The sequence below is a fragment of the Notolepis coatsorum genome, assembly GCF_963971535.1.
Source record: "Notolepis coatsorum genome assembly, chromosome: 14".
NCBI classification, from domain to species: domain Eukaryota; kingdom Metazoa; phylum Chordata; class Actinopteri; order Aulopiformes; family Paralepididae; genus Notolepis; species Notolepis coatsorum.
In genome coordinates, this window is record NC_140178.1 from 47,673,294 (window position 1) to 47,697,400 (window position 24,107).

Here is a 24,107-nt window from a genome sequence, read left to right on the forward strand (position 1 = left end):
CACCCCTCAGTACAGGATATACTCTCCTGGAGCACACACCCCTCAGTACAGGATATACTCCCCTGGAGCACACACCCCTCAGTACAGGATATACTCCCCTGGAGCACACCCCTCAGTACAGGATATACTCCCCTGGAGCACACACCCCTCAGTACAGGATGTACTCCCCTGGAGCACACACCCCTCAGTACAGGATGTACTCCAGCCGTCGCTGGTAGGTACGTTACCGTCAAAACTGATTTATTTTCTCGCCCCTGCCAGGTTTTTGAGGAGGATGCTCTGAGCTGGGAGGACAAGCTGAACCGCATCATGGCTCTGTTTGACGTGTGGATCGACGTCCAGCGCCGCTGGGTCTACCTGGAGGGCATCTTCACCGGCAGCGCCGACATCAAACACCTGCTGCCCGTCGAGACCCAGAGGTTCCAGAGGTAAATGGGAGGCACATGCACAATTGCACACACACACACACACTTTTCCAGATCAAAAAGTTGTGGGGTGACTTGTGTTTAAAACGGCATACTGCAATCATGGATTAGGGCTTTAATTGTAAAACAAACTTACGAGACAGACGTATGTCAACACGGTATGGTAGAGAATAAAGTGAGCTTGATGAGAGTATCGATGCTCGCGGCTTACATGCCACCTTTGATGGGTAAGACCTTAACCTCTTAAGCCCGAGCGGTCCGGTACCGGTACGAGATTGATATCACGCCATAAATCCATCTCTACAGAATGTATGAATTAATGTTGCATTTCCTTTCCAAATGTAGCCAAGAGTAAATACCCTAACCCTGTCAAAACAGCAGTCAAAGTGTGTATTTTCAGCACTACGCTTGTTTACTGATGACTTTTAAGTGTTATTAGTAGGGATGTTCGATGTTGGCTTTTTTACCGATATTAGGGATGTCCCGATCGCATTTTTTTTCTCCCGATCATGTGATTTTGAGTATCTACTGATACCGATCTTTCCCGATCCGATCTTTCACATTAGTAACCGATTTTACGCATTTGTCAGAAACTGGCGAAGCGAGACAAGCCCCTCTGTTGTCTCAATAGTCCCTCGAGTGCCGGTGGCTCACGTTACATTCACCCTGAGAATGTGCTTATATGAGAAATATTCAAAGTTTCAATCTGTTTGCAGTTGCACATTAGTATACATTCACACAGTGTTCGACTTACGTAATGATTTGCTCCATTTTGGTCTGAAACGCAGACTATAATCCTCACAAAGCAAATATTGACGTTATCCAGGTGAAAAGTTAACTTCATTCAAGCGAGGCATTGCAACCAGAGTAATTAAAAACTCCGCCTCCTTACCTCCCCGAGCACAATGATGCCTGCTGCTTCATGAGATGGTAATAACATACATAGAGCAATGGCGCCATCATCTGTAAAAATCAGGTGACTGCAAGTCCCTCATCCTTGACATAAATGTAGGTCTCTTGAGGGATTCGGCATAAGTCACTGTCGTGCAACGGTGTAAATCAAAGGAAATGTGTTTGTTTTGGCAAATTCTTCTGCTCTGTGTGACAATAAATTAATTAATGATAGGGCGGCTGGGTGGCGCAGCGGACAAGGCGCTCGTCACCAACGCAAGAGACACTGGTATCGAATCCAGCTGTCAGAGTTGCTTCCGGCTTGGTCGGCCGTTACTGGCTCGATTGGCAGTCAGCGGGAGGGAAGCCGGTGGGTGGGTCTGGGTCGTTGTGGACAGCGACTCCTACAGTTCGGTCGGGGCGCCTGCACAGCGAGGGAAGGATCTAAGAGAGGTAGTGTGACCTTCCACCCGTTACACTCTCTCAGTGAGAGTCCACGCTGCCAGGTGAAAAGAAGTGGTCGGCTGGGTACACATGTGTCGGAGGAAGCATGTGATAGTCTCCGCCCTCCCAGACCGACGGTAGGGGGGTAGAGTGCGCAACGACCAGGAAGGGGCTTGGGAATTGGCATAACGACTAACATTGGGAGGGAAAAAAATAATTTAATTAATTAATTAATGATGATCTGTAAAACTAAAGCCTCATTATGAGTTTAAGACGTGAACATGGTCATGTTTGTTGAATAAAATAAAAAGTATTATTATTATTTTTTATTCCCGATCTTCTGAAAATCACGTGATCGGATCGGGACATCCCTAACCAATATTGTCCAACTCTTAAATTCCGATACCGATATCAACCGATACCGATATATGCAGGGTTTCCCCCCCCCCAAAAAAACTGAATAATTTCAGGTAATTGACATTACATATCTCTTGTTGTGGAATTAACACACTTTTTTTTTTCTTACTTGCTTGCCTGGGTAAATAAAGGTTAAATACCGGTAAATGAAAAAAAGAAAAAACATTTATATTTTATTTATTTTGAAAACCGATACCGATAATTTCCGATATTACATTTTAATGCCCCTATCGGCCGATAATATCAGTAGGCCGATAATATCTGACATCCCTAGTTATTAGTGAAATATGAGTTTATAGAAATCTCAGTGCATTGAGTCAGAAAAAGGCGCTCATTGACGCAAGGAATTGGCGCAACCTAACTTGAGTAGTCTTTTGAGAGAAGAGACCCAGGGCTTTAAAAAAAATAATAAAAATGACACTTCCCAGCTCATGCCATCCCCTGTCAATCATCTGACTTCTAGCATGAAACTTTATTTATTTATATATTTTTTTCGGGATCATATCACAGGTGGAACAAACCTGAACGGTATTGGCATGAAATAGAACACAGTTCGTTTCTCTACCTTTTATGTGAACGCCTAGCAAAAAACGGCGTTTCAATCTGATGAGAAATGGTGAAGCAATTTACATTATAAAAAAGTAACTGTACTTACAGTAGATTTCATTTACGGTTTTTGCTGCCTTGTCAGGAGCGCCTGGTGGTACTAAATCCAGATTGAACTCTGCCATTGGAAAGGGGAGATTTGGCCTGATCCATAGATGTGTGATTTGGCCATAATAAGTAATTTGTGTGATTTGGCCATAATAAGTAATTTATAGGCCTGATATTCTATAATCATATTTCAAATTGCATGTTTCCGGATGGCAGAATTCAGTACTGTATCTACAAAACCTCCTGTTAATAATCTGCCCTTTATTCATTTGCTTAGATTTCTTGTACACGTGATCTCAAGAAGGCGCTGAATGAGCTTTTTTTCATGTCTGGTAAATTTTAGCATGGTGTTATTCACCGTCAAAGATGGTTAATTACAATTTACTCAAGCCTAGTAATGGACACAATATTCCTGACACTGGGAATACATTCCCTGAGTTCCATAGATGTCCCTAGATACCAAGAACATGCAAATGGACCTTGTAGAAGTGGATCAATCTTCCATTTACTTAGGTATGTATTTTTAGGCGAATTTTCTGAAAATATGGCTAGGGTTTAAGAGGTTAATGTCCGTCTCGCTCTGTTTTTTCATTTTCATTCCCCAGTGTAACAACTAAAACACCTAATCTGTCTCTGTCGCTGTTTTCAATCCCCCCCAGTATCAGCACAGAGTTCCTGGCCCTGATGAAGAAGGTGACCAAGTCTCCCCTGGTGATGGACGTGCTGAACATCCAGGGAGTGCAGAGGTCCCTGGAGAGGCTGGCCGACCTGCTGGGCAAGATCCAGAAGGCCCTGGGAGAGTACCTGGAGAGAGAGAGGTCCTCCTTCCCCAGGTATGCCCACATTACTCTGGGCTCAATGTTGGAAAGCCTGAAGGGAGTAGATGTCTAAAGAGCATTGTTTTGATAAACCAAGATATGGAGCCATACTACAATTATGGATTGTGACTTTAAAATGATGGCAAAGTTCCAAGCAAAGGTTTTATTTGTTTCAAATACATGAAAGAAAATGATTTAAGAGACGTTTGTAAGTTTACTGTTCCAAAAGCTAAGAAAGGGATTAAAAGGAAATAATTTTTTATTGTTGGGGTTAATTTGTGGAATAAGGAATAATTCTGATTATTGTATAGCTATTTATTAACCCTTTGAGTGCCGTTAACGTGTTAATACGTTTCTGGATCGTTATTTCTTTTTAGAGTTGTTCCGATACCGATACTAGTATCGGAAATGCCGCCGATACTGCCTAAAATGCTAGTATCGGTATCGGCGAGTACACGTACATTCTAGCCTCCGATCCCATGATGTAATTTATCTCCTGCCGAGTCCTGCGGAGAGTGAGGATTATAAAATGAACATGTTTTAAAGTGTGATGCTGTGTCATTTTAACAGCAGATACTTTCTTAAATTCCATTGTCCCCGACAGTGCGGTGTGACGGGGAGCTCGGACGGGAATCGGGATGTGTTTGGCTGGTGTTATGATAGCATTAGCTGGAAAGATAGCTAGTTGGAACAACATCCGCTTTTAACGTTACATCAAATCAGATGATCGCCTGTCCTTTCTCCAGGACCTAACACTGTCCGTGACCGTCTATCAACAATAATGCACCCACGGTGAATTGTATTTAAGTTAAGCAGCTACGGACTAGCGTTAGCTGACTATTACTAACGTTATCTTAATGTCGATGCGGGAAGGCGAGCTAGGTCAGTTAGCTTAGCTTGATAACGTTACCGTGTCTAAAGTTGGTGCTATTCACATAATCCAGCAATAATGGCTGCAGACCTGCAAGCAAAGTACAGCAAGTGCCAAAGGATAAGAGTCTGAGGCGGAGTTTCAAAAGAGAATGTTGAATATTTATTTTGCATCAAAAATCACAACATGACCGTTCTATCTCCCACTAGCTTACAGACTGAATAGGGTATATCTGCAGAGCCACTGAGTAGCGAGTGCAACACCGTTTAATGTCCGTGTGGATCATTGGAGTAGGGTATATCTGCAGTGCTGCAGCCCATACTCATTGATTAATGATACTAATACAAATCTATACAATCACCTGTTGTTGAATAAATACCATACGTTCTAGTTATTACTAAAAAACAGTATAACAGTATCTGAAAAAAAAAAAAAATAAAAAATTTATATAATTTTTTTTTTAATTTTTTTTTATGCACTGGTATCGGATAAATATCGGTATCGGCCGATACCCAAAGCTTAGGTATCGGAATCGGATCGGAAAGGGAAAAATGGTATCGGAACATCTCTATTTCTTTTATTCGCTATTTCCATTCATAATTCATCCTGCTATGCTGTAGGACTGTGTGGCACTCTGTCTGAGACCGCAACGGTCCCATACTGCCGCCTAACGCCTTGCGGCCGCTATTGCACTCCATTTGAAACGATGTGGTTTGTTTTCTTGGCCGAGCTGAGGCGTGCAGGTGGGGTCTAAACACTCCAGCAAGACAAGCGCTTATAGGGATGGCATCGACGAGGGTCCCCGCCCCCCCGTAAATTTTCTTTGGTGGATAATGTTGGACACACGATTGCCATCAGTATTTGGAATGGCGATCAGATAATTGGATTATTCTTTTTGCAGTACATCATAGACAAGGTAAGGACTATATATTCTCAATCTTGCGTTGATCCGATAATTTTTTCCCCGCGATCGCAGCATGTGTCTGTGGTGTGTGTGCCGTGTCCCGGTGGTTGCGATCAAAGCACGCCCCCCCCCCCCCCCCCCCCCCCTTTCATGCATCGATGATGAAACATAATACCGATAATCTAGCGTTGATTTCAGAATGATTATTGATCCAGGCGAGGAGTGGCACGATTTATAGTGGAATGCAGTAAAGCGCTGTTTGGCGGAGTTTCCTGGGATTACACAGAATCACTCTAGAACTATACTCAGATTCACCACGGTATAAAACTGAAATGTATGGATGTTTTTTGCATGTTGACCGGAAGAAACTCACTGACAATCGACGTTATTAGATCCATAGCTATAATATTTAATATAGTTTTAGCACTACAAACACCGGCATCTACCCCCATTGCATTACAGCGCTGGCACAAACGGCCATACGCTCAAAGCGACCTCCGGCGTCCAATGTATTAAGGTTACTAGTGCTGACCCCTATTAGTCGACTAATCGATTGAAAGGAGCCGTAGTCGAATGCCAACCTCTTAGTCGAATGCAAAAAATATATTAAAAAAAAGTATTATAAATATATATACCGGTATATATATTATTTTTTTGTACTTTTATTTTTATTTTTTTTATCCTTTCCAAAAGAAAAGAGGCCTAGAAGCGTGTCATATTATGATGACATCATATTGTGACATCACAAATGGTCTAGAATGTTCTATTATGACATCATACTGTGACATCACAACAGAACATGTTCTATTTGAATAATATAAATAATATGTATGGTAAAAAACTGAAAACAGGCACAGAGGCACTGAAAGAGGATTTCACCCATCTAATGAACACACTAGACTAGACAAATATCAAGATGTATCCATCAGTGGACCAATTGCATGCTTTTGCAGAGGACAATAAGCCTTCCGTCGACTCCTTCAGACATTAAGCACCCCCACAGCCCAAAATGGAATTAAAAAAATATTATACTTTTTATTTATTTATTTTATATAGTCGACTATCTGCTAATTTTGGCGACTACAAATCGACTATACAAATCCTTAGTCAGGGACAGCCCTAAAGGTTACAAATGTCAATAATTCTTATTTTGTTCTCTTTTTGTTTCTGTTTTGGACGTTTCATTTGATAAGAATATAGGACAGGCATGTATAAGCATTATGCTTAAGCCTGTACCTTTTCTGTCACTGCCGATACCGTTTCACTGGAGGCGTGCATGTTGTAAATTAGCCTCTTTGTCATTGTAGGATGTAGTGCATGCTATAACCTCATACCCAGCCCATCAGAACACGTGCACACACTCCCGCATACTCGTGTGCATACTTATCTCACGTTTTGTCTGGAATGATGCACATATTGTATTGCGTGTGTGATGACTGAATAAAACTACTACTACCACCACCCTCTTCTTTTCTCCCCCTCCAAGGTTCTACTTCGTGGGAGACGAGGACCTGCTGGAGATCATCGGCAACAGCAAGAACGTGGCCAAGCTGCAGAAGCACTTCAAGAAGATGTTCGCGGGCGTCTCCAGCGTCCTGCTGAACGAGGACAACACAGTCATCCTGGGCATCTCGTCCCGCGAGGGTGAGGAGGTCCACTACAAGACGCCTGTGGACCTCATCAAGCACCCCAAGATCAACGACTGGCTCACGCTGGTGGAGACGGAGATGCGGGTGACCCTGGCCAAGCTGCTGGCCGAGTCCGTCACGGAGGTGAATGCCTTCAACAAGGGCGCGGCCATCGACCTGAGCCAGTACATGGACTGGATCGACCGCTACCAGGTAGGTCGCCGACAGCGTGGAATACTTTGACCAGATGTTATTCGCTGAGGCAGACGACAGTCTTTGATTAAGGACAGAATGACATGTTGCAACCTAGATTACAGCAATGACCATATAGCCTAGATCTCTAAAGAATGGTGAGCTAACAAAGTATTTATACAGGATAGTAGCCAAAACAAGAGCATTGATGTACATAATATGAATTATAGATGTGCTGTACAGAGATCTGGATAATGACATACCGTACTCATGACACGGCTGTGTGTGTACATGTGTGTACACCAGGGTTTCCGTTAGAAAAAATTGTTGCCGGCCTCAGTGTCCGGTAGATTTCAATCTACCGGTCAAATGAGAGAAATTCCAGCCAGAGTTTATTGAGCTTAAAAACAATTGATAGGCAAAAGAATGACAACAAAACAAAAGAATGACATCATCAAGGCAGATTTCAAGGTAGATTTATAATATTTTTACTTAAAACTAGGCTACTTTTGCGTATAAAGTCATTATATTCCAAATAAAATAAGTCCCCAGACTCGTGCTGCTGCCGACTTTAAATCAAATAGGTGTCTGTGGGCAGTCGCCCGACATTAATAAACAGTCTGTTATAATCACATTTTTATGAGCTAACGAATTCCGTTATATTGGACATTTGTATTAATTATATCAAGCGAAGAACTGAGAAATTTGGCAGAGAGAGACGGCAACATTATCGTGGGTTTGCGTGACGACCAGCGTTTCCGTTAGCCGGTAATTACCGGTATTTGACCGGCAAAATCTGTTGAAGTCCGACATATTTCATCTCTCCGGTCTTAATGTCCGGTGAAAATAATTCCCTGAGTCTAAGCACAATTTGATTATTTGAATTGTATTAAAATAGGCTAAAATTAAATAGCCTATGCGATGAACGAAACGATCATTACATTTGTTTCCTCGTTGCTTCTAATAATGACAACGACGTTGTCAGCGAGCGAGAGCTTAGTGCTGGGTGTGCGAACTTTTGTGAAGCTGCAGAGCCAGAGCAACATCAGCACAATGCAGTATTCCAGCAGTACTCCAATTCAGCCATTTTCAGCCAATGTTGGGTGGGGGGCGCTGCTGTGCGGTTCCCAGAAAAGAGCCAATAACAGCTAAATCAGCTTCTCTGCAGCGCCATACTCTTTGCAAATAAGTCGTTGCGAGGTGGAGAGAGTCGTCACGCAAACCACGATAATGTTGCCGTCTCTGCTTTCTCAGTTATTCGCTTGATATAATTAATACAAATGTCCAATATAACGGAATTCGTTAGCTCATAAAAATGTGATTATAACAGACTGCTGTTTAGTGTCGGACCGACTGCCCACATACGCGGTCTATTTTATTTCAAGTCAGCAGCAGCACGGAGTATCGAGGGACTTATTTTATTTGGAATATATTAATTAATGACTGTATACGCAAAAGTAGCCTAGTTTTAAGTAATAATATTATAAATCTACATGCCTTGAGGATGACATTCTTTATATAGCCTGCCTATCAATTGTTTTAAAGCTCAATAAACTGACCGGAATTAATCTCATTTGTCCGGTAGATTGAAATCTTGCAGGTCACGGAGACCGGCAACAATTTTTTCTAACGGAAACCCTGGTGACGACTCTCTCTCTCTCCACCTCCCAATGACTTATTTGCGAGAGTATGTCGATGCAGAGCAGCAGATTCAGCTGTTATTGGCTCTTTTCTGGGGACCGCACAGCAGCGCCCCCCACCCAACATTGAATTGAAAATTGCTGAATTGGAGTACTGCTGGAGTACTGCATTGTGCTGCTGCTGCTCCGGCTCTGCAGCTTCACAAAAGTTTGCACACCCAGCACTAAGCTCTCGCTGACAACGTCGTTGTCATTATTAGAAGCAACGATGAAACAAATGTAATGATTGTTTCGTTCATCGCATAGGCTATTTAATTTTAGCCTATTTTAATACAATTCAAATAATCAAATTGTGCTTAGACTCAGGGAATTATTTTCACCGGACATTAAGACCGGAGAGATTAAATATGTCGGACTTCAACAGATTTTGCCGGTCAAATACCGGTAATTACCAGCTAACGGAAACGCTGGTGTACACGTTGATGTGTAGTGAGGGGGAGATGGTGTGTTTGTGTGTTGGAAAGATATATATTATAGGGGCAACAGTGGCTCGGTAGGTTCCCTTGTTTGTTTCCCAAATTTCCTGGGCAGCGGGTTGAAGTGTCCTTTAGCAAGACACTTAACCGCTTATTGCTCCCGATGAGCAGGTTGGCACCTTGCATGGTTGCCTCTGCTGTCTGTGTGTGAGTGAATGGGTGAATGTGAGTTATAAATGCACCATTTAGAATGACATGTTGCAACATGGAGAGACCTAGATTACAGCAATGACCCTATAGCCCATGGTGAGCTAACAAGTATGTATACAGGAGAATAGACATGAAGTAGATATGATGTACACTGTACAGAGATATCTGGATAATGACGTACTTATGAGACAGCTGTGTGTGTGCGTGTGCATATGTGTGTACAAGTTGATGTGTAGAGAGGGAGAGATATGGATGGTGTGTGTGTCCATGTGTGTGTGTTAGGAAGAGAGAGGGAAAGAAAGAAGTGTATTGGTCAATTTCCCCATCAACTGAGAATAGTTGGTTGACCTGCAGGTTGTTGGACAAGAGGCCGTTTCCTTTTGCCACACGGTATCCTGTCCTAGTTCTACTGAGACACGCTATGGGTTCATGTGTAAATAACGTGGCCCTCTGACTAGGGTTGGGTACTGTTCACATTTGAACCGATACCGGTACCTAGTGTGAATCGATACCGGTACCTAACGGTACCTTTTTTCTGTACTTTAGTGTCTAAAAATGTAATCTACCTACCTCAGTTGTAAAAAATGTGTCAAAAGTTCAAATGATTTGGGGCGCCCTCGTGGCGCATACCATAGTGCCTCGTGCACCTACGCGGCCGACCCGGGTTCGATCCCAGCTCCCGTCGTTATTTGTCGCATGTCCTCCCCACCTCTCCTCCCGTTCGCCCTCTCCTCTGTCGGTCCTGCATGGCCAATAAAAGCTGTAAAAATGCTAAAAAAAAAAAAAAAAAAGTTCAAATGATTTATCATTTATTTAGAACAATTTGTTAATATATATATATATATAATGCAGCAAGCGTTGTCTGCATCTAGCTTTGTAAAGTATAACCACTAGGGCTGCAACTAATGACTATTTTGGTAGTCGACTAATCTGTTTATTTTTTCGATTAGTCGACTAATCGAAAAACAATTATATAAAAAAATAAAAATAAATTTTGCACTACCTATCTTTGTGAAAGTGACTTCTCAGCTCTGGTCCAGCTGAAGACAGAGCAGAGGAACAGATTGGACATTGAGCATGACCTCAGAGTTGCTTTGAGACTCTTGTCAGGACCAAACAACATCTCCAGTTATCCCATTAGTTCCCCCAAACTTACTGTCTGTCTGTTATGTTAAGCTAAGAAGTCTTCAGCTGGCTGGACCATAGCCCCTTACGTGACTGCGGTTTGCAAGCCTGGGGCTTTTGTGACCGCAGTCACTTGTTTATGGGACGCGACCACTTTAGAAAATACCAACCAAGCGTGCGTGGGGGTGTGTCAAAAATATATCGGATATGAATTTCAAAGATACCCAGCGTACAATATGGGTTTAACACAGCCTTACAGTGTGGTCTGGAAGCTCGGAGTTGCTAATAAACAGTTTAAAACATTGTTAGGAAAAAAAAGTGGTACTCGCAACGAACTTTGGCAAGATGGCGTCTTCTTCTTCTGCAACTTTTTTTGTCTCAGTGATTGCTGGACGCACCAGGCATGCGACAAAAAAAGTTGCAGAAGAAGAAGACGCCATCTTGCCAAAGTTCGTTGTGAGTACCACTTTTTTTTTCCTAACAATGTTTTAAACTTTTAAACCATTCACGCTTGGTTGGTATTTTCTAAAGTGGTTGCGTCCCATAAACAAGTGACTGCGGTCACAAAAGCCCCAGGCTTGCAAACCGCAGTCACGTAAGGGGCTAGCTGGACCAGAGCTGAGAAGCCACTTTCACAAAGATAGGTAGCGCAAAAAAAAATATATATATATATATTATAATTTTTAATTTTTTTTAATGACTAATCGACGCAACAATTCCTCGTCAACGATTTTTTTATAATCGACATCGTCGATTATGTCGACTAATCGTTGCAGCCCTAGTAACCACACAACCGTTTTCGGCTTGCCATTGCCCCCACTGCTTTGGTGTTGTTGAATCAAGTCAAATCCTAGGTAAGCGTGTATTGTGAACGTGCGGCACACTTCATAGGTTTCGTTTTGCGGTAAACAAAATGTTAACGTCATTGGATTAAAAAAAATTACCGAAATGTGGCATCGGTGGATCTCACGTGAATCGGTACTCTGTCGTACCGCTGTGATTCGGTCGATACCCTTAAAATGTACCGAATTCGGTACCCATCCCTACCTCTGACGAGCGATGACCTTGTGTGATCTGACTTACCTTTCTCGCCTCCTCCTCTCAGGCCCAGTTGGTGGTCCTGTCGGCCCAGATCGCCTGGTCTGAGAACATCGAGTTGGCCCTGACCACCATCTCCGGAGGCGCGGACATGACGCCCATGCAGGGCGTTCTGACCAACGTGGAGGCCACCCTCAACATTCTGGCCGACACCGTGCTGATGGAGCAGCCCCCGCTCCGCAGGAGGAAACTGGAGCACTTGGTCAGTGGAGAGGATTGATGAAGAAAAGTCAATAAACATTTGAATAGAGTGTGGGAGCGAACAATAGCTTATAGTTCATACCTAGGTGAGAGGCCAAGGGCTACGGCCCCCACCCCTCTACTTAAGATCATTGTCTCCGTCTCTTCAGTCTCTCCTAGCTGACTACGATGAGAGCACTCCTCTCAGCCAGAGCTCATTTAAAACCCTCTGAGGTCGCCAAACCCGTAGGCACGGTCTATGCCGCCTTATCTCGGCGGAGAGGATTCTTCAGAAATGGGTCAAAAATGTGATTTCTAGTGCATTGAAATGTTCTCATCTGTTTCCTTATTTGCTAAATTTAATACAACTTGTAAATGTGTTACTAAGTTATTATTGTTAACTTGTCCGGCTGTATAATTTCCCTCGCTGTCTAAAGAACTACAGTTGTCGTAGGGGAGGGGCTGAGTACTTTCTGTCTCAGGTGTCGAAGACAGACGTGCATAAATGACAGCTACCAAATAATCCACCGCACAAGTAATTAAGAACCCAAAATCTTTCCTCCCCGCCCAGATCACGGAGCTGGTGCACCAGCGCGACGTGACCAGGGTCCTGATCAAGAACAAGATCGACAACCCCAAGTCCTTCGAGTGGCTCAGCCAGATGCGCTTCTACTTCGACCCCAAGCAGACGGATGTGCTGCAGCAGCTGTCGATCCAGATGGCCAACGCCAAGTTCAACTACGGCTTCGAGTACCTGGGGGTCCAGGACAAGCTGGTCCAGACACCGCTGACCGACCGCTGCTACCTGACCATGACGCAGGCCCTGGAGGCCCGCCTGGGGGGATCGCCCTTTGGTATGGGCGATGAACACTCATGTACACAATAGGGAGTGTGTGATGTCCTCAGTGGTGTACTGTAGTCTAGCTTTTTGCTCGGGGTACACTGATTATTGGGGTGGGGGGGTGTGGCTGATGCAGCATTGGGGTGTGGTCTAAGCAGTGTTGGGGTGTGGTTTAAGCAGTGTTGGGGTGTGGCCTAAGCAGTGTTGGGGTGTTGGGGTGTGGCCTAAGCAGTGTTGGGGTGTGGCCTAAGCAGTGTTGGGGTGTGGCCTAAGCAGCGTGGTCTAAGCAGCGTTGGGGTGTGGCCTAAGCAGCGTTGGGGTGTGGCCTAAGCAGCATTGGGGTGTGGCCTAACCAGCATTGGGGTGTGGTCTAAGCAGCGTGGTTTAAGCAGAGTTGGGGTGTGGCCTAAGCAGTGTTGGGGTGTGGCCTAAGCCACTATTTCTGACCGAAAGCCAGGGAGACTTATCCCTTGTGTATAATAATAATACATCCATTAGGGCTGACCTTCGAAGCTTTTTTTGGCAATCGAAGCTTCGGGGCCGAGCTTCGATTTTAATTCGAAGCTTCGGAAAAAAAAGTTATTTTTTATTTATTTTTTTAATCTTATGTTGTGGGACTTGTACAGCACTTTGGTAAACGTTGTTGTTTTTAAATGTGCTCTATAAATAAAGTGGATTGGATTAATGAATTGAGTAGCCCCTTTCGTGACTGTGACGCAGCCAACAAGGTTTCACTCACTCAATCAATCAATCAATCAATCAGATTTATTTATATAGCACATTTCACATGACGCGTGTCAACCAAAGTGCTGTACAGAGGGTAGATACACAAGATACATATAGACAACAATCACACTCCGTTTTATGGGAGCGCACACAGGCAAACACAAAGAAAAACAGGGCATGAGTCAGTGAACGGGAAAGGCTAGTAGGTAGAAGTGGGTTTTGAGCCTCGATTTGAAGGCATCTATCGAGGGGGCGAGCCTAATGGAGGTGGGGATGCTGTTCCACAGTTCAGGGGCTGCGATAGCAAAGGCACGGCCCCCCCTGAGCTTGAGGTTAGACCTCCGGACTGTCGGGAGCCTCTGATCGGCTGACCTGAGGGACCTGGTGTTGGAATAGGGGGATAGGAGGTTTGAGATGTAGGAGGGGGTGTGACCATTAAGGGCTTTAAAAACAAATAGGAGAACCTTAAAATCTATCCTGTAGCGTACTGGGAGCCAATGAAGGGAGGCAAGGACAGGGGTGATGTGGTCTCTCTTGCGGGTTCCGGTCAACAGTCTGGCAGCAGCGTTTTGTACCAGTTGTAAGCGGGACAGGGAAGACTGGTTAATGCCTATATAGAGGGAGTTGCAGTAGTCTAATCTAGATGAAATGAAGGCGTGGATGACTCTCTGAAGGTCTGCTGGGGAGAGAAGGGCTTTGAGTTTGGCAATGGTGCGTAGTTGGAAAAAACATGCCTTTACCACTGAGTTCACTTGTCTGTCAAATTTAAATTGTGGATCAAAAATGACACCTAGGTTCTTGACATACGGCTTGACCAGGGAGGACAGGTTGCCAAGGCTGTTGGTAAGGGTGGTGACAGCGTCTGGGGGACCGAAGAGGATTATTTCGGATTTGTTTTGATTTAGTTGTAGAGAGTTTTGTGCCATCCAACATTTAACATCATCCAGGCAGGATATGAGACTGTTAAGTAGAGACTGGTTGTTGGGTTTCAGGGAAACATAAAGCTGTGTGTTGTCAGCATAACAGTGAAAAGAGATGTTGTGCTTCTGAATGATTGGACCAAGGGGTAGCATGTAAAGGGAGAACAGGATCGGGCCAAGGATGGACCCTTGTGGGACCCCACAGGAGAGGGAGGTTGAGGGGGAGGAGCAGTTGGCGATGTTGACAGCAAAGCTTCTATTTGTGAGATAGGAGGAGAACCATGCTAGTGCAGTGTCACTGACACCAACCCCATGTTGGAGACGATCTAATAAAATGGTGTGATCAACAGTGTCGAAAGCTGCACTGAGGTCAAGCAGCATTAAAATAGAGCAGTCACGGTTGTCAGCGGCGAGGAGTAGGTCATTTGACACTTTAAGGAGGGCTGATTCTGTGCTATGGCCAGTCCTGAACCCTGACTGAAATGTCTCCAGGATGCTGTTCTGGTGCAGGTAGGGAGACAATTGGCACAGAATTTTTTTTTTTTTTTTTTTATTAACTTTTTTTTAGCGTTTATCGCTTTTCTGGTCAAGCATGACCGACAGAAACAGGTTGAAATGGGATGTAGAGCAGGGGAAGACATTCTGAGAAATGACGGCGGGTCCGGGAATCGAACTTGTGTCCCCCAGATCCGTGACGAGCACGGTTTTCCCTGACGCAGAAATAGCGCCGAGATATGCGGTGAGCTACGGGAGCTCCCCCCAGAACAACCTTTTCAAGTATTTTTGACAGAAAAGGAAGCTTGGAAATGGGCCTGTAATTACTGTGCAGGGTGGGGTCAAGGTTTGGTTTTTTTCAATAGGGGCTGGACTACTGCATGTTTAAAGCAGGATGGAACAGTACCAGTTGCCAGGGAGCTGTTAATAATGGAGAGGATGCTGGGACCGGTTGTGTGAAAAACCTGTTTCAGGAGAGCAGTGGGAACAGTGTCAAGGGGGCAGGTCGCAGGTTTCATAGAGGAAACTATCTCCGAGTGTGAGTAGACTGATGGGCCGAAAGCAGGTCAGTGTGGATGAGCAGACCAGAGGGACAGCTACATTACGTGTGGGGGGTGAGATGTTCCTTCTGATATCTTCAACTTTGGTGGTGAAAAAATTTGAGAATTCCTCACACTTAGCTGGGGACACATCCAGGCAGGTGCTGGGGGGGGCTAATGAGAGAGTTGATGGTAGTGAACAGGGTCCTGGGGTTGTGGGAGTTGTTGATGAGGTCAGAAAAATATGAGATTCTCGCCGCTTTAACCGCTAGCTGGTAGTTAATGCAACTGTCTCTAAGCATTTCAAGTGAAACTTGAAGTTTGTCACGTTTCCACTTCCGCTCTGCCTTCCTATACTCTTTTCTCTGGGCTCTGGTGTTATCATTGAGCCAGGGCTGCCCTTTAGGCTTAGGTTTTTTCTGTCTAAGGGGGGCTACAGAGTCTAGAGTGGAGAGGCAGGGGGTGTTGAAAAGGGATGTAAGCTCTTCAGTGCTAAGATGGGAGGGAGAGAGAGGCTTCAATAGTGCAGGTGTTAGGGGCAGCTATGAAGGCAGTGGAGAACTTACTGGCAGTCGAGGGGTTAATGTTGCGAGAGAGACGTGCAGGGGGAAGGGGTTTGGGTGTGGGGAGTAACAGAGATAAAGTAAACATAACAGCAAGATGATCAGATGAACATGCATTTGTTGTGATTAAACTGGACACTGGAAAACCAGATGTTAACACTGGATCTAGTGTATGGCCCAACCTGTGGGTAGAGTCAGTGACGAGCTGGGAGAGACCAAATGAGTCAATCGGATGTAAAAAGTCTGACACCATAGGCTTGGAAGGGCAGCATACATGAATGTTAAAGTCTCCAAGGATCAAAACGTTGTCATGCTTTGACATAATATTAGAGATAAAATCCGAAAATTGTAAAATAAAGTTCTTACTACTTGGCGGTCGATACACAAGAACAATTAGGAGGGGAGAGTCCAAGTCTAGCATAATCAACTGTACCTCGAAGCTGGAGAAATTGTCACAGTTGAGAGCGCTGCAGTTGAAGGTTTTTTTAAACAGCACGGCCAGACCTCCTCCTCGTCCGGAGGATCTGGGTGCGCTGAAGAAATTGTAGTCATTGGGGCATAATTCAACGAGAGGTGCAAACTCGCCAACGGTTAGCCAGGTTTCAGTTAGCAGTACGAAGTCCAGACCGTTTTTTATAACAAAGTCATTTAAAACGAAGGTTTTGTTGGAGATGTGATTCGCGTTGATCAGAGCCATTTTCACTTCAACTGGGTCGGGGGCAGCAGTGGTAGTATGATCCGATGACGGTGGTATCCACACCAGTGGGCGGAGGTTGTCAGACTACCCCCCCTCGGCTGTGTGATTTAATTCAAGGTGGATCGCTGTTGTCGTTTGAACAACTTCAGATTTCATGGGAACTACCAATCCCCCAAATCAAGATGAATGAAGTAAGATTTTGATTATTTGAAATATGGCCTGTGTAGACTAAACTATGCACAGAATTATGTCAGTCTACAAGGTCCGGATTCTACATGGTCCGGCAATGTAGACCTTGTAGACTCCACTACAGACTAATTATCAGTGAATGTTCATGCATTTTTAAGAAGGGCTACTTCCACAAAAAAACAAAGAACTCACCAAAACATCTCAGTAGCACCTTATCTAAATGTTCTATTTCATATATGGAGATTCATATTTATTTATGTATTGCATGCATTTCTACATTTTATTTCCTATTTTGTTTATTCATCCCAGTATCTTTCTTTCTTATGTGTGGAATTCTACAAGGCATGTAGGTGTATATGTGTTTGGGGATGATATCCTTCAAACAGGCAATAGTGATGATATAATTTGTGCAGTGCTGAGCTGGGTTACTTTCCTCCAGTGTATTTGTCCCCCGGCCCCACCCAATGGCCCCATGTGCGCGCGCACACACACACACACACAAATCGAAGAAAAAAAATTGTTTTCTTCTTTTTATACTTCGATTTTTTTTTTATGTTAGAAGCTTGTGCCATCGAACGAAGCTTCGAAGTATTTAAGACAGCCCTAACATCCATACATAACAGAGCATTCAGTAATGGTTTATATGAAAGACGATTACTTTTTATTTTTATTTTTATTTTTTTTATTTTTTTTTATTTTTTAAACAAACACATAAACAAACATGACAACACACGATAAGATATACAAGCATTAATTGTCAGAGCACATCCAATGAGATCACATTTTAGTTAATTGTCTTATATAAGATATACCCCTAATACCTGTTATCTAAAAAACCTACACACATATGCTCCAGCTCGAACCCCCCCCTCCCGGACCCCACCTTGAGAAGTACCTCCACTATCCCTCGCACCTAGACGATTACTTTTATAGCTGGGGAGATTTAAATGCTTTGGAGTGATTAAAAAAATAAAATTAAAAATTAAAATTGTGTACTGTACCTCTACTGAATACACTGAGCAATCTGACCACCTCATGGACGTGTCCTCTTCATCCAGGTCCTGCTGGCACAGGGAAGACTGAGTCAGTGAAGGCTCTGGGCCACCAGCTGGGCCGCTTCGTCCTGGTCTTCAACTGCGATGAGACCTTTGACTTCCAGGTACACAGCTCTATTAGAACACTATCTCCAGGGTTCACACAAGGTCCTTGAAGTGCTTAAAGTGCTTGATTTTTGACAAAAAAAAGTCAAGGCCTAAAATTTCTTAAACAGCCAATTTTTTTTTACAAGGTGCCTAAAAAGTCATTGAAATTCAAATGAACCATTCACATTGAAAGTTTTGTTCATCCGGGCGGCTAGGTGGTGTAGTGGGCAAGGCACTCGCCACCAGTGTGGAGACGCTAGGATTCGCGTGTTCGAATCCAGCTCTCCACATTGTTTTCAGTTTAGCTGGTCGTCCGCAGTAATACACATTGGCCGTATTACGGGGAGGGAAAACTGAAGGGTGGGGATCGAACGTTGTGAACAAGCGACTCCTACAAGTCGGTTGGTGCGCCTGCGCAGTAGAATCAGGAAGTGTCGGGGGCAGCGTGAGCCTCCCACGCGTTACTCCTCGACACTGAGAGATCGAGCTGCGCAGGTGAAAAGATGCGACTGCTGTTACCTCAAGTACCGGAGGGGACTTGTGCTATGTATGACTTAGTCCACATTGCAGCCGGCTTGTGGGAGGCAAGAAACGGCGTTCGTGACCAGTGATGCCGGTAACGCGTTACTAAGTAACGCGTTATTGTAATCTGATTACTTTCCCCCGAAAATAGTAATCTAACGCGTTAATCTTTAAAAGCCAGTAATCTGATTGCAGTTACTTGTCCAAGTGGCTGTGCATTACTATTTCGTTACTATCTCATCATAAATTCATAATGCAGGCGGAATGCAGTATTTTATTTCGTTTTCGACAGTCAAAAATACATTTTGAGCTGTTTTTCTTATTATTATTATGGAGTGACGTGGTGTGGCAGTGAAAGGGTTACACAAGAATGTGTCCCCGCGGCGTGACTGGACTCTCTGTCTGTGAGTGACTCTGCTTTGGCCCAATCACATTCCCCATCCACAGTCTGCGAATCAGAGGCAGAGTAGGGCGGGTCTTCACAGCACGTCATGTGACATATGCGCCAATCGTGTGACAGCAGGGCTCCGTTGTTATGTTCGTCTGAGAATTCATTTACAAAACGCTTGTCTAAACGAAGTGAAACCGCAAGAAGACTTTTGCGGTTTTTGTTCAGACTTCCACCCCAAAACGCTCGTTTAAACGTAGCCTCAGTCAAAATACTGTCTACCGCTAAAAACAGCACATCCAATTGCATTGAAAGCATCTGGAATCACAACGCTAGCCGACGCTTCGAATATGAATTGAAAATGGGGGACCCTGATGTAAACAAGACAAACGTCTTTCTCTGGTCTGCATCCCCTTAACAATTGTGTGTATTGAGCCGTACTGTATATTGTACCCATTCTGCAATCTGTTAAATAAAGTTTTCATTCATTCATTCATTCAGGTACAGGAGGACTTTCCCTATTGATTAATGTATATTTGATGGTGGCAGAGCAAAAGCTCTTATTTGCCAGATTTACAGTTAATTTACATGTTAAAGAGAGACTGATTGTATGTTTATAGAGAGACATTTATAAAAACAATTTAATAGTTACAGTTGATATAATTGAATAGTTCAGCCTGCATTTGTTAGATGTGAATAGATACACTGGTTTTGTACAACCACTGGCTGGCTGCTCTAATGCTGTGAGCATCATAGACTGTTGCTTTACCATACTTGATGGTACAGAAGCTGAAGCACTAGTTTAACAATTTACGTTATGTGCAGAGAAACAAGTTAAAAACAATTTATGCACTTTCAATAAAGCGTTTAAAAAAAACTGTTGGGGGAACGACGACGACTTCGTAACCTAGTTACTTTCAAAGTAACTAAGTTACTCTGATAATCAAGTAATCAGTAAAGTAACTTGGATTACTTTTTAAAGGAGTAATCAGTAATCGGATTACTTTTACAAGTAATCTGTGGCATCACTGTTCGTGACAGGGGAGGGTTGAATTGGATGATACGAAATTGGGATGGGAGAAAATATAGAAAAAATGGGAGAAAAAGTGGATCAAAAAAAAAAAGTTTTGTTCATCCATGATCAAATTGTTCTGAATCAAGAAATGTAAAAAAAATTGTTTAGGTGTAACTAATTGTCGGAAATTGGTTTTAAGCCATAAATATTGGATCCGATTTTTTTCTATAAAAAACTGCATTTAAAAGTTAATTGTATCCTTTTAAATGCCCTTTTTTAAATGAAAAATAGTGCGTTGGAAAGTCCTTGAATTAAATTTTGCAATGTCTGTGGGAACCATGTATCTGGCTTCCTTGTTGATGGTCAAGTCTGTAAATATAGAAGAACTGCTCGCTCATCCCTTTTTTTTTTATCCACTTTTTCTCCCATTTTCTATATTTTTCTCCCATCCCAATTTCGTATCATCCAATTCAACCCTCCCCTGTCACGAACGCTGTTTCTTGCCTCCCACAAGACGGCTGCAATGTGGACTAAGTCATACATAGCACAAGTCCCCTCCGGTACTTGAGGTAACAGCAGTCGCATCTTTTCACCTGCGCAGCTCGATCTCTCAGTGGCGAGGAGTAACGCGTGGGAGGCTCACGCTGCCCCCGACACTTCCTGATTCTACTGCACAGGCGCACCAACCGACCTGTAGGAGTCGTTGTCCACAACGCCCGATCCCCACCCATCAGTTTCCCACCCCCTAATACGGCCAATGTGTATTAGTACGGACGACCAGCTAAACTGAATGCAAATGTGGAGCGCTGGGCTCGAACAGGCAAGCCCAGCGTCTCCAGATTTTGTGGCGAGCGCCTTGCCCACTACGCCACGTAGCCGCCCAACTGCTCGCTCATCCTAAACATTCAGTGGCAATTTTGTCTTGATTTTATTAGTTGGGTTGAAGTTTTTTTTTTTTTTTAACTTTGACCAGTCAGCTGGTTCTTTTAGCGTTTATCGCTTTTTTTCTGGTCAAGCATGACCGACAGAAACAGGTTGAATGGGGTATAGATCGGGGGAAAGACACTCTTGAGAAAATACGGCGAGTCCGGGAGTCGAACTCGTGTACCCCAGATCCGTGACGCGCACGGTTGTCCCCGACGCCGAAATAGCGTCCGAGGTACGCGGTGAGCTACTGGAGCTCCCCTGGGTTGAAGTTTTATGTTCTCTCTGACCCCAGCCTCCTCTTCCTCATTCTCCTCCTCCAGGCCATGGGTCGCATCTTCGTGGGGCTGTGCCAGGTGGGAGCCTGGGGCTGCTTTGACGAGTTCAACCGTCTGGAGGAGAGGATGCTGTCGGCCGTCTCCCAGCAGGTCCAGTACATCCAGGTGGCCCTGAAGGAGCACAACAACCCCAACAGAGACAGGAGTATGTACTAGAATTAATGCCGGACGGTCCAATGCACGTTGTGATGCTAGAGCGAGAGGAGCAGTCGGATGTCACCTGTTCCAGTGACGACATAGTGACGATTCATATTACTTCACTTTCAAATCTGTTTACTGTACATTTTGAAATTGAGGGCTGGGTAGCGTAGAGGACTAATCACTCGCCTACCACCGCAGAGACTCTGGGATCGAATCCAGCTGTCAGCGGTACCTCCGGCTTGGTCAGTCGTCCCTATGAACACAATTGTCAAGTGTTCGCGGGTGGGAAGCCGGTGGGGTATGAGTCCTGGTCATTGCAAACAGCGACTCCTACTGGTAGGTCGGGGCGCCTGTTTAGCAGGGAGGGGTCTGGGGGAGATGGCGTGAACCTCTGCATGTGTTACATTCTCCCAGTGAAACTCCTCGCTTTCGGGTGAAAAGAAGCGGCTGGCGACTCCACATGTATCGAAGGAGGCATGTGATAGTCTACACCCTCCCCAGACCGACAGTGGGGCAGCATGTGGTAGTCTACACCCTCCCCAGACCGACAGTGGGGCAGCATGTGGTAGTCTACACCCTCCCCAGACCGACAGTAGGGCAGCATGTGATAGTCTACACCCTCCCCAGACTGACAGTGGGGCAGCATGTGGTAGTCTACACACCCTCCCCAGACTGACAGTAGGCAGCATGTGGTAGTCTACACTCTCCCCAGACCGACAGTAGGCAGCATGTGGTAGTCTACACCCTCCCCAGACCGACAGTAGGGCAGCATGTGGTAGCCTACACCCTCCCCAGACCGACGGTAGGGCAGCATGTGGTGGTCTACACCCTCCCCAGACTGACAGTAGGCCAGCATGTGGTAGCCTACACCCTCCCCAGACCAACAGTAGGGCAGCATGTGGTCGTCTACACCCTCCCCAGACTGACGTTAAGGCAGCATGTGGTAGTCTACACCCTCCCCAGACCGACAGTAGGGCAGCATGTGGTAGCCTACACCCTCCCCAGACCGACAGTAGGGCAGCATGTGGTAGTCTACACCCTCCCCAGACTGACAGTAGGGCAGCATGTGGTGGTCTACACCCTCCCCAGACTGACAGTAGGGCAGCATGTGGTGGTCTACACCCTCCCCAGACTGACAGTAGGCCAGCATGTGGTAGCCTACACCCTCCCCAGAGCAACAGTAGGGCAGCATGTGGTCGTCTACACCCTCCCCAGACTGACGTTAAGGCAGCATGTGGTAGTCTACACACCTCCCCAGACCGACAGTAGGGCAGCATGTGGTAGCCTACACCCTCCCCAGACCGACAGTAGGGCAGCATGTGGTAGCCTACTCCCTCCCCAGACCGACAGTAGGGCAGCATGTGGTAGTCTACACCCTCCCCAGACCAACAGTAGGGCAGCATGTGGTAGTCTACACCCTCCCCAGACCGACAGTAGGGCAGCATGTGGTAGCCTACTCCCTCCCCAGACCGACAGTAGGGCAGCATGTGGTAGTCTACACCCTCCCCAGACCGACAGTAGGGCAGCATGTGGTAGTCTACACCCTCCCCAGACCGACAGTAGGGCAGCATGTGATAGTCTACAGTACACCCTCCCCAGACCGACATTGGGGCAATGCGCGCAACGACCAGCAAGGGAATTGGCATAACGACGATAAATTGGGGGATGGGAGAAAATGAGGGAAAAGCACATTTTCTGGGGCGGCAATAGCATATTCAGTCTGTTAAAATTAGAGTGCACAATTGTTCTTATTAGTATGGCTGGTCCCCGTGTCGTCCCCCTCCCTGTGTCCTCCCCCTCCCTGTGTCCTCCCCCTCCCTGCCTCCCTGTGTCCTCCCCCTCCCCGTGTCCTCCCCCTCCCCGTGTCCTCCCCCTCCCTGGTCCTCCCCCTCCCGTGTCCTCCCCCTCCCCGTGTCCTCCCCCTCCCTGGTCCTCCCCCTCCCCGTGTCCTCCTCCTCCCTGTGTCGTCCTCTTCCCCCTCCCCAGGCGTGCCCATCACCACCGAGCTGCTCAACAAGCAGGTGAAGGTCAGCCCGGACATGGCCATCTTCATCACCATGAACCCCGGCTACGCCGGCCGCTCCAACCTGCCCGACAACCTGAAGAAGCTGTTCCGCAGCCTGGCCATGACCAAGCCCGACCGCCAGCTCATCGCCCAGGTGATGCTGTACTCCCAGGGCTTCCGCACGGCCGAGACCCTCGCCAAGAAGATCGTCCCCTTCTTCAAGTATGCACTTGATAGCGCTTTTAATAATAATAATGCATTTTATTTAAAGGCGCCTTTCTGAGCACCCACGGTCGCCGTACAGGAAAACAAATACAATTTCACACAGTAAAAACACAGTATTACAGAGTTACATAGGGGAGCAGTTGTAATAAACTTAAAATGAAAGTGAGTATGCCAGAATGAACAGATGTGTTTTGAGACGGGAAACAAAAGTGGGGAGGTTATCTATTTCACAGATTTCTTGTGGTAGGGAATTCCACAGGCGGGGGGGGCACAGCGGGAGAAGGCTCTGGATCCCATGGTAGTCAGACAGGAAGGGGGAGTGACAAGTTGGAAGGAAGAGGAGGATCTTTGACTTTTGTCAAAATGCAAACATTCAAGTAATCCCATTTGGGCCGCTGAGTCCTAAACTTCAAGTCTTGGCTGATGCAGAGTTCCAATCCATTATTTGACTGACTTAGAGAACC

At 45.3% G+C, this 24,107-nt stretch overlaps 1 protein-coding gene across 1 annotated transcript in view; it reads left to right on the plus strand.

Moving 5' to 3' along the window:
• Nucleotides 1-24,107, plus strand: part of LOC311239764 (cytoplasmic dynein 1 heavy chain 1-like) — a 218,548-nt gene that overhangs the window by 74,022 nt on the left and 120,419 nt on the right. Inside the window, exons 23-30 of the mRNA XM_084328191.1 lie at nucleotides 262-428; nucleotides 3,491-3,664; nucleotides 6,911-7,265; nucleotides 11,801-11,995; nucleotides 12,545-12,827; nucleotides 18,002-18,102; nucleotides 21,258-21,417; nucleotides 23,400-23,640. Of these exons, the coding sequence (XP_084184317.1) occupies nucleotides 262-428; nucleotides 3,491-3,664; nucleotides 6,911-7,265; nucleotides 11,801-11,995; nucleotides 12,545-12,827; nucleotides 18,002-18,102; nucleotides 21,258-21,417; nucleotides 23,400-23,640 (1,676 nt within the window). The remainder of the gene's footprint in view (nucleotides 1-261; nucleotides 429-3,490; nucleotides 3,665-6,910; nucleotides 7,266-11,800; nucleotides 11,996-12,544; nucleotides 12,828-18,001; nucleotides 18,103-21,257; nucleotides 21,418-23,399; nucleotides 23,641-24,107) is intronic.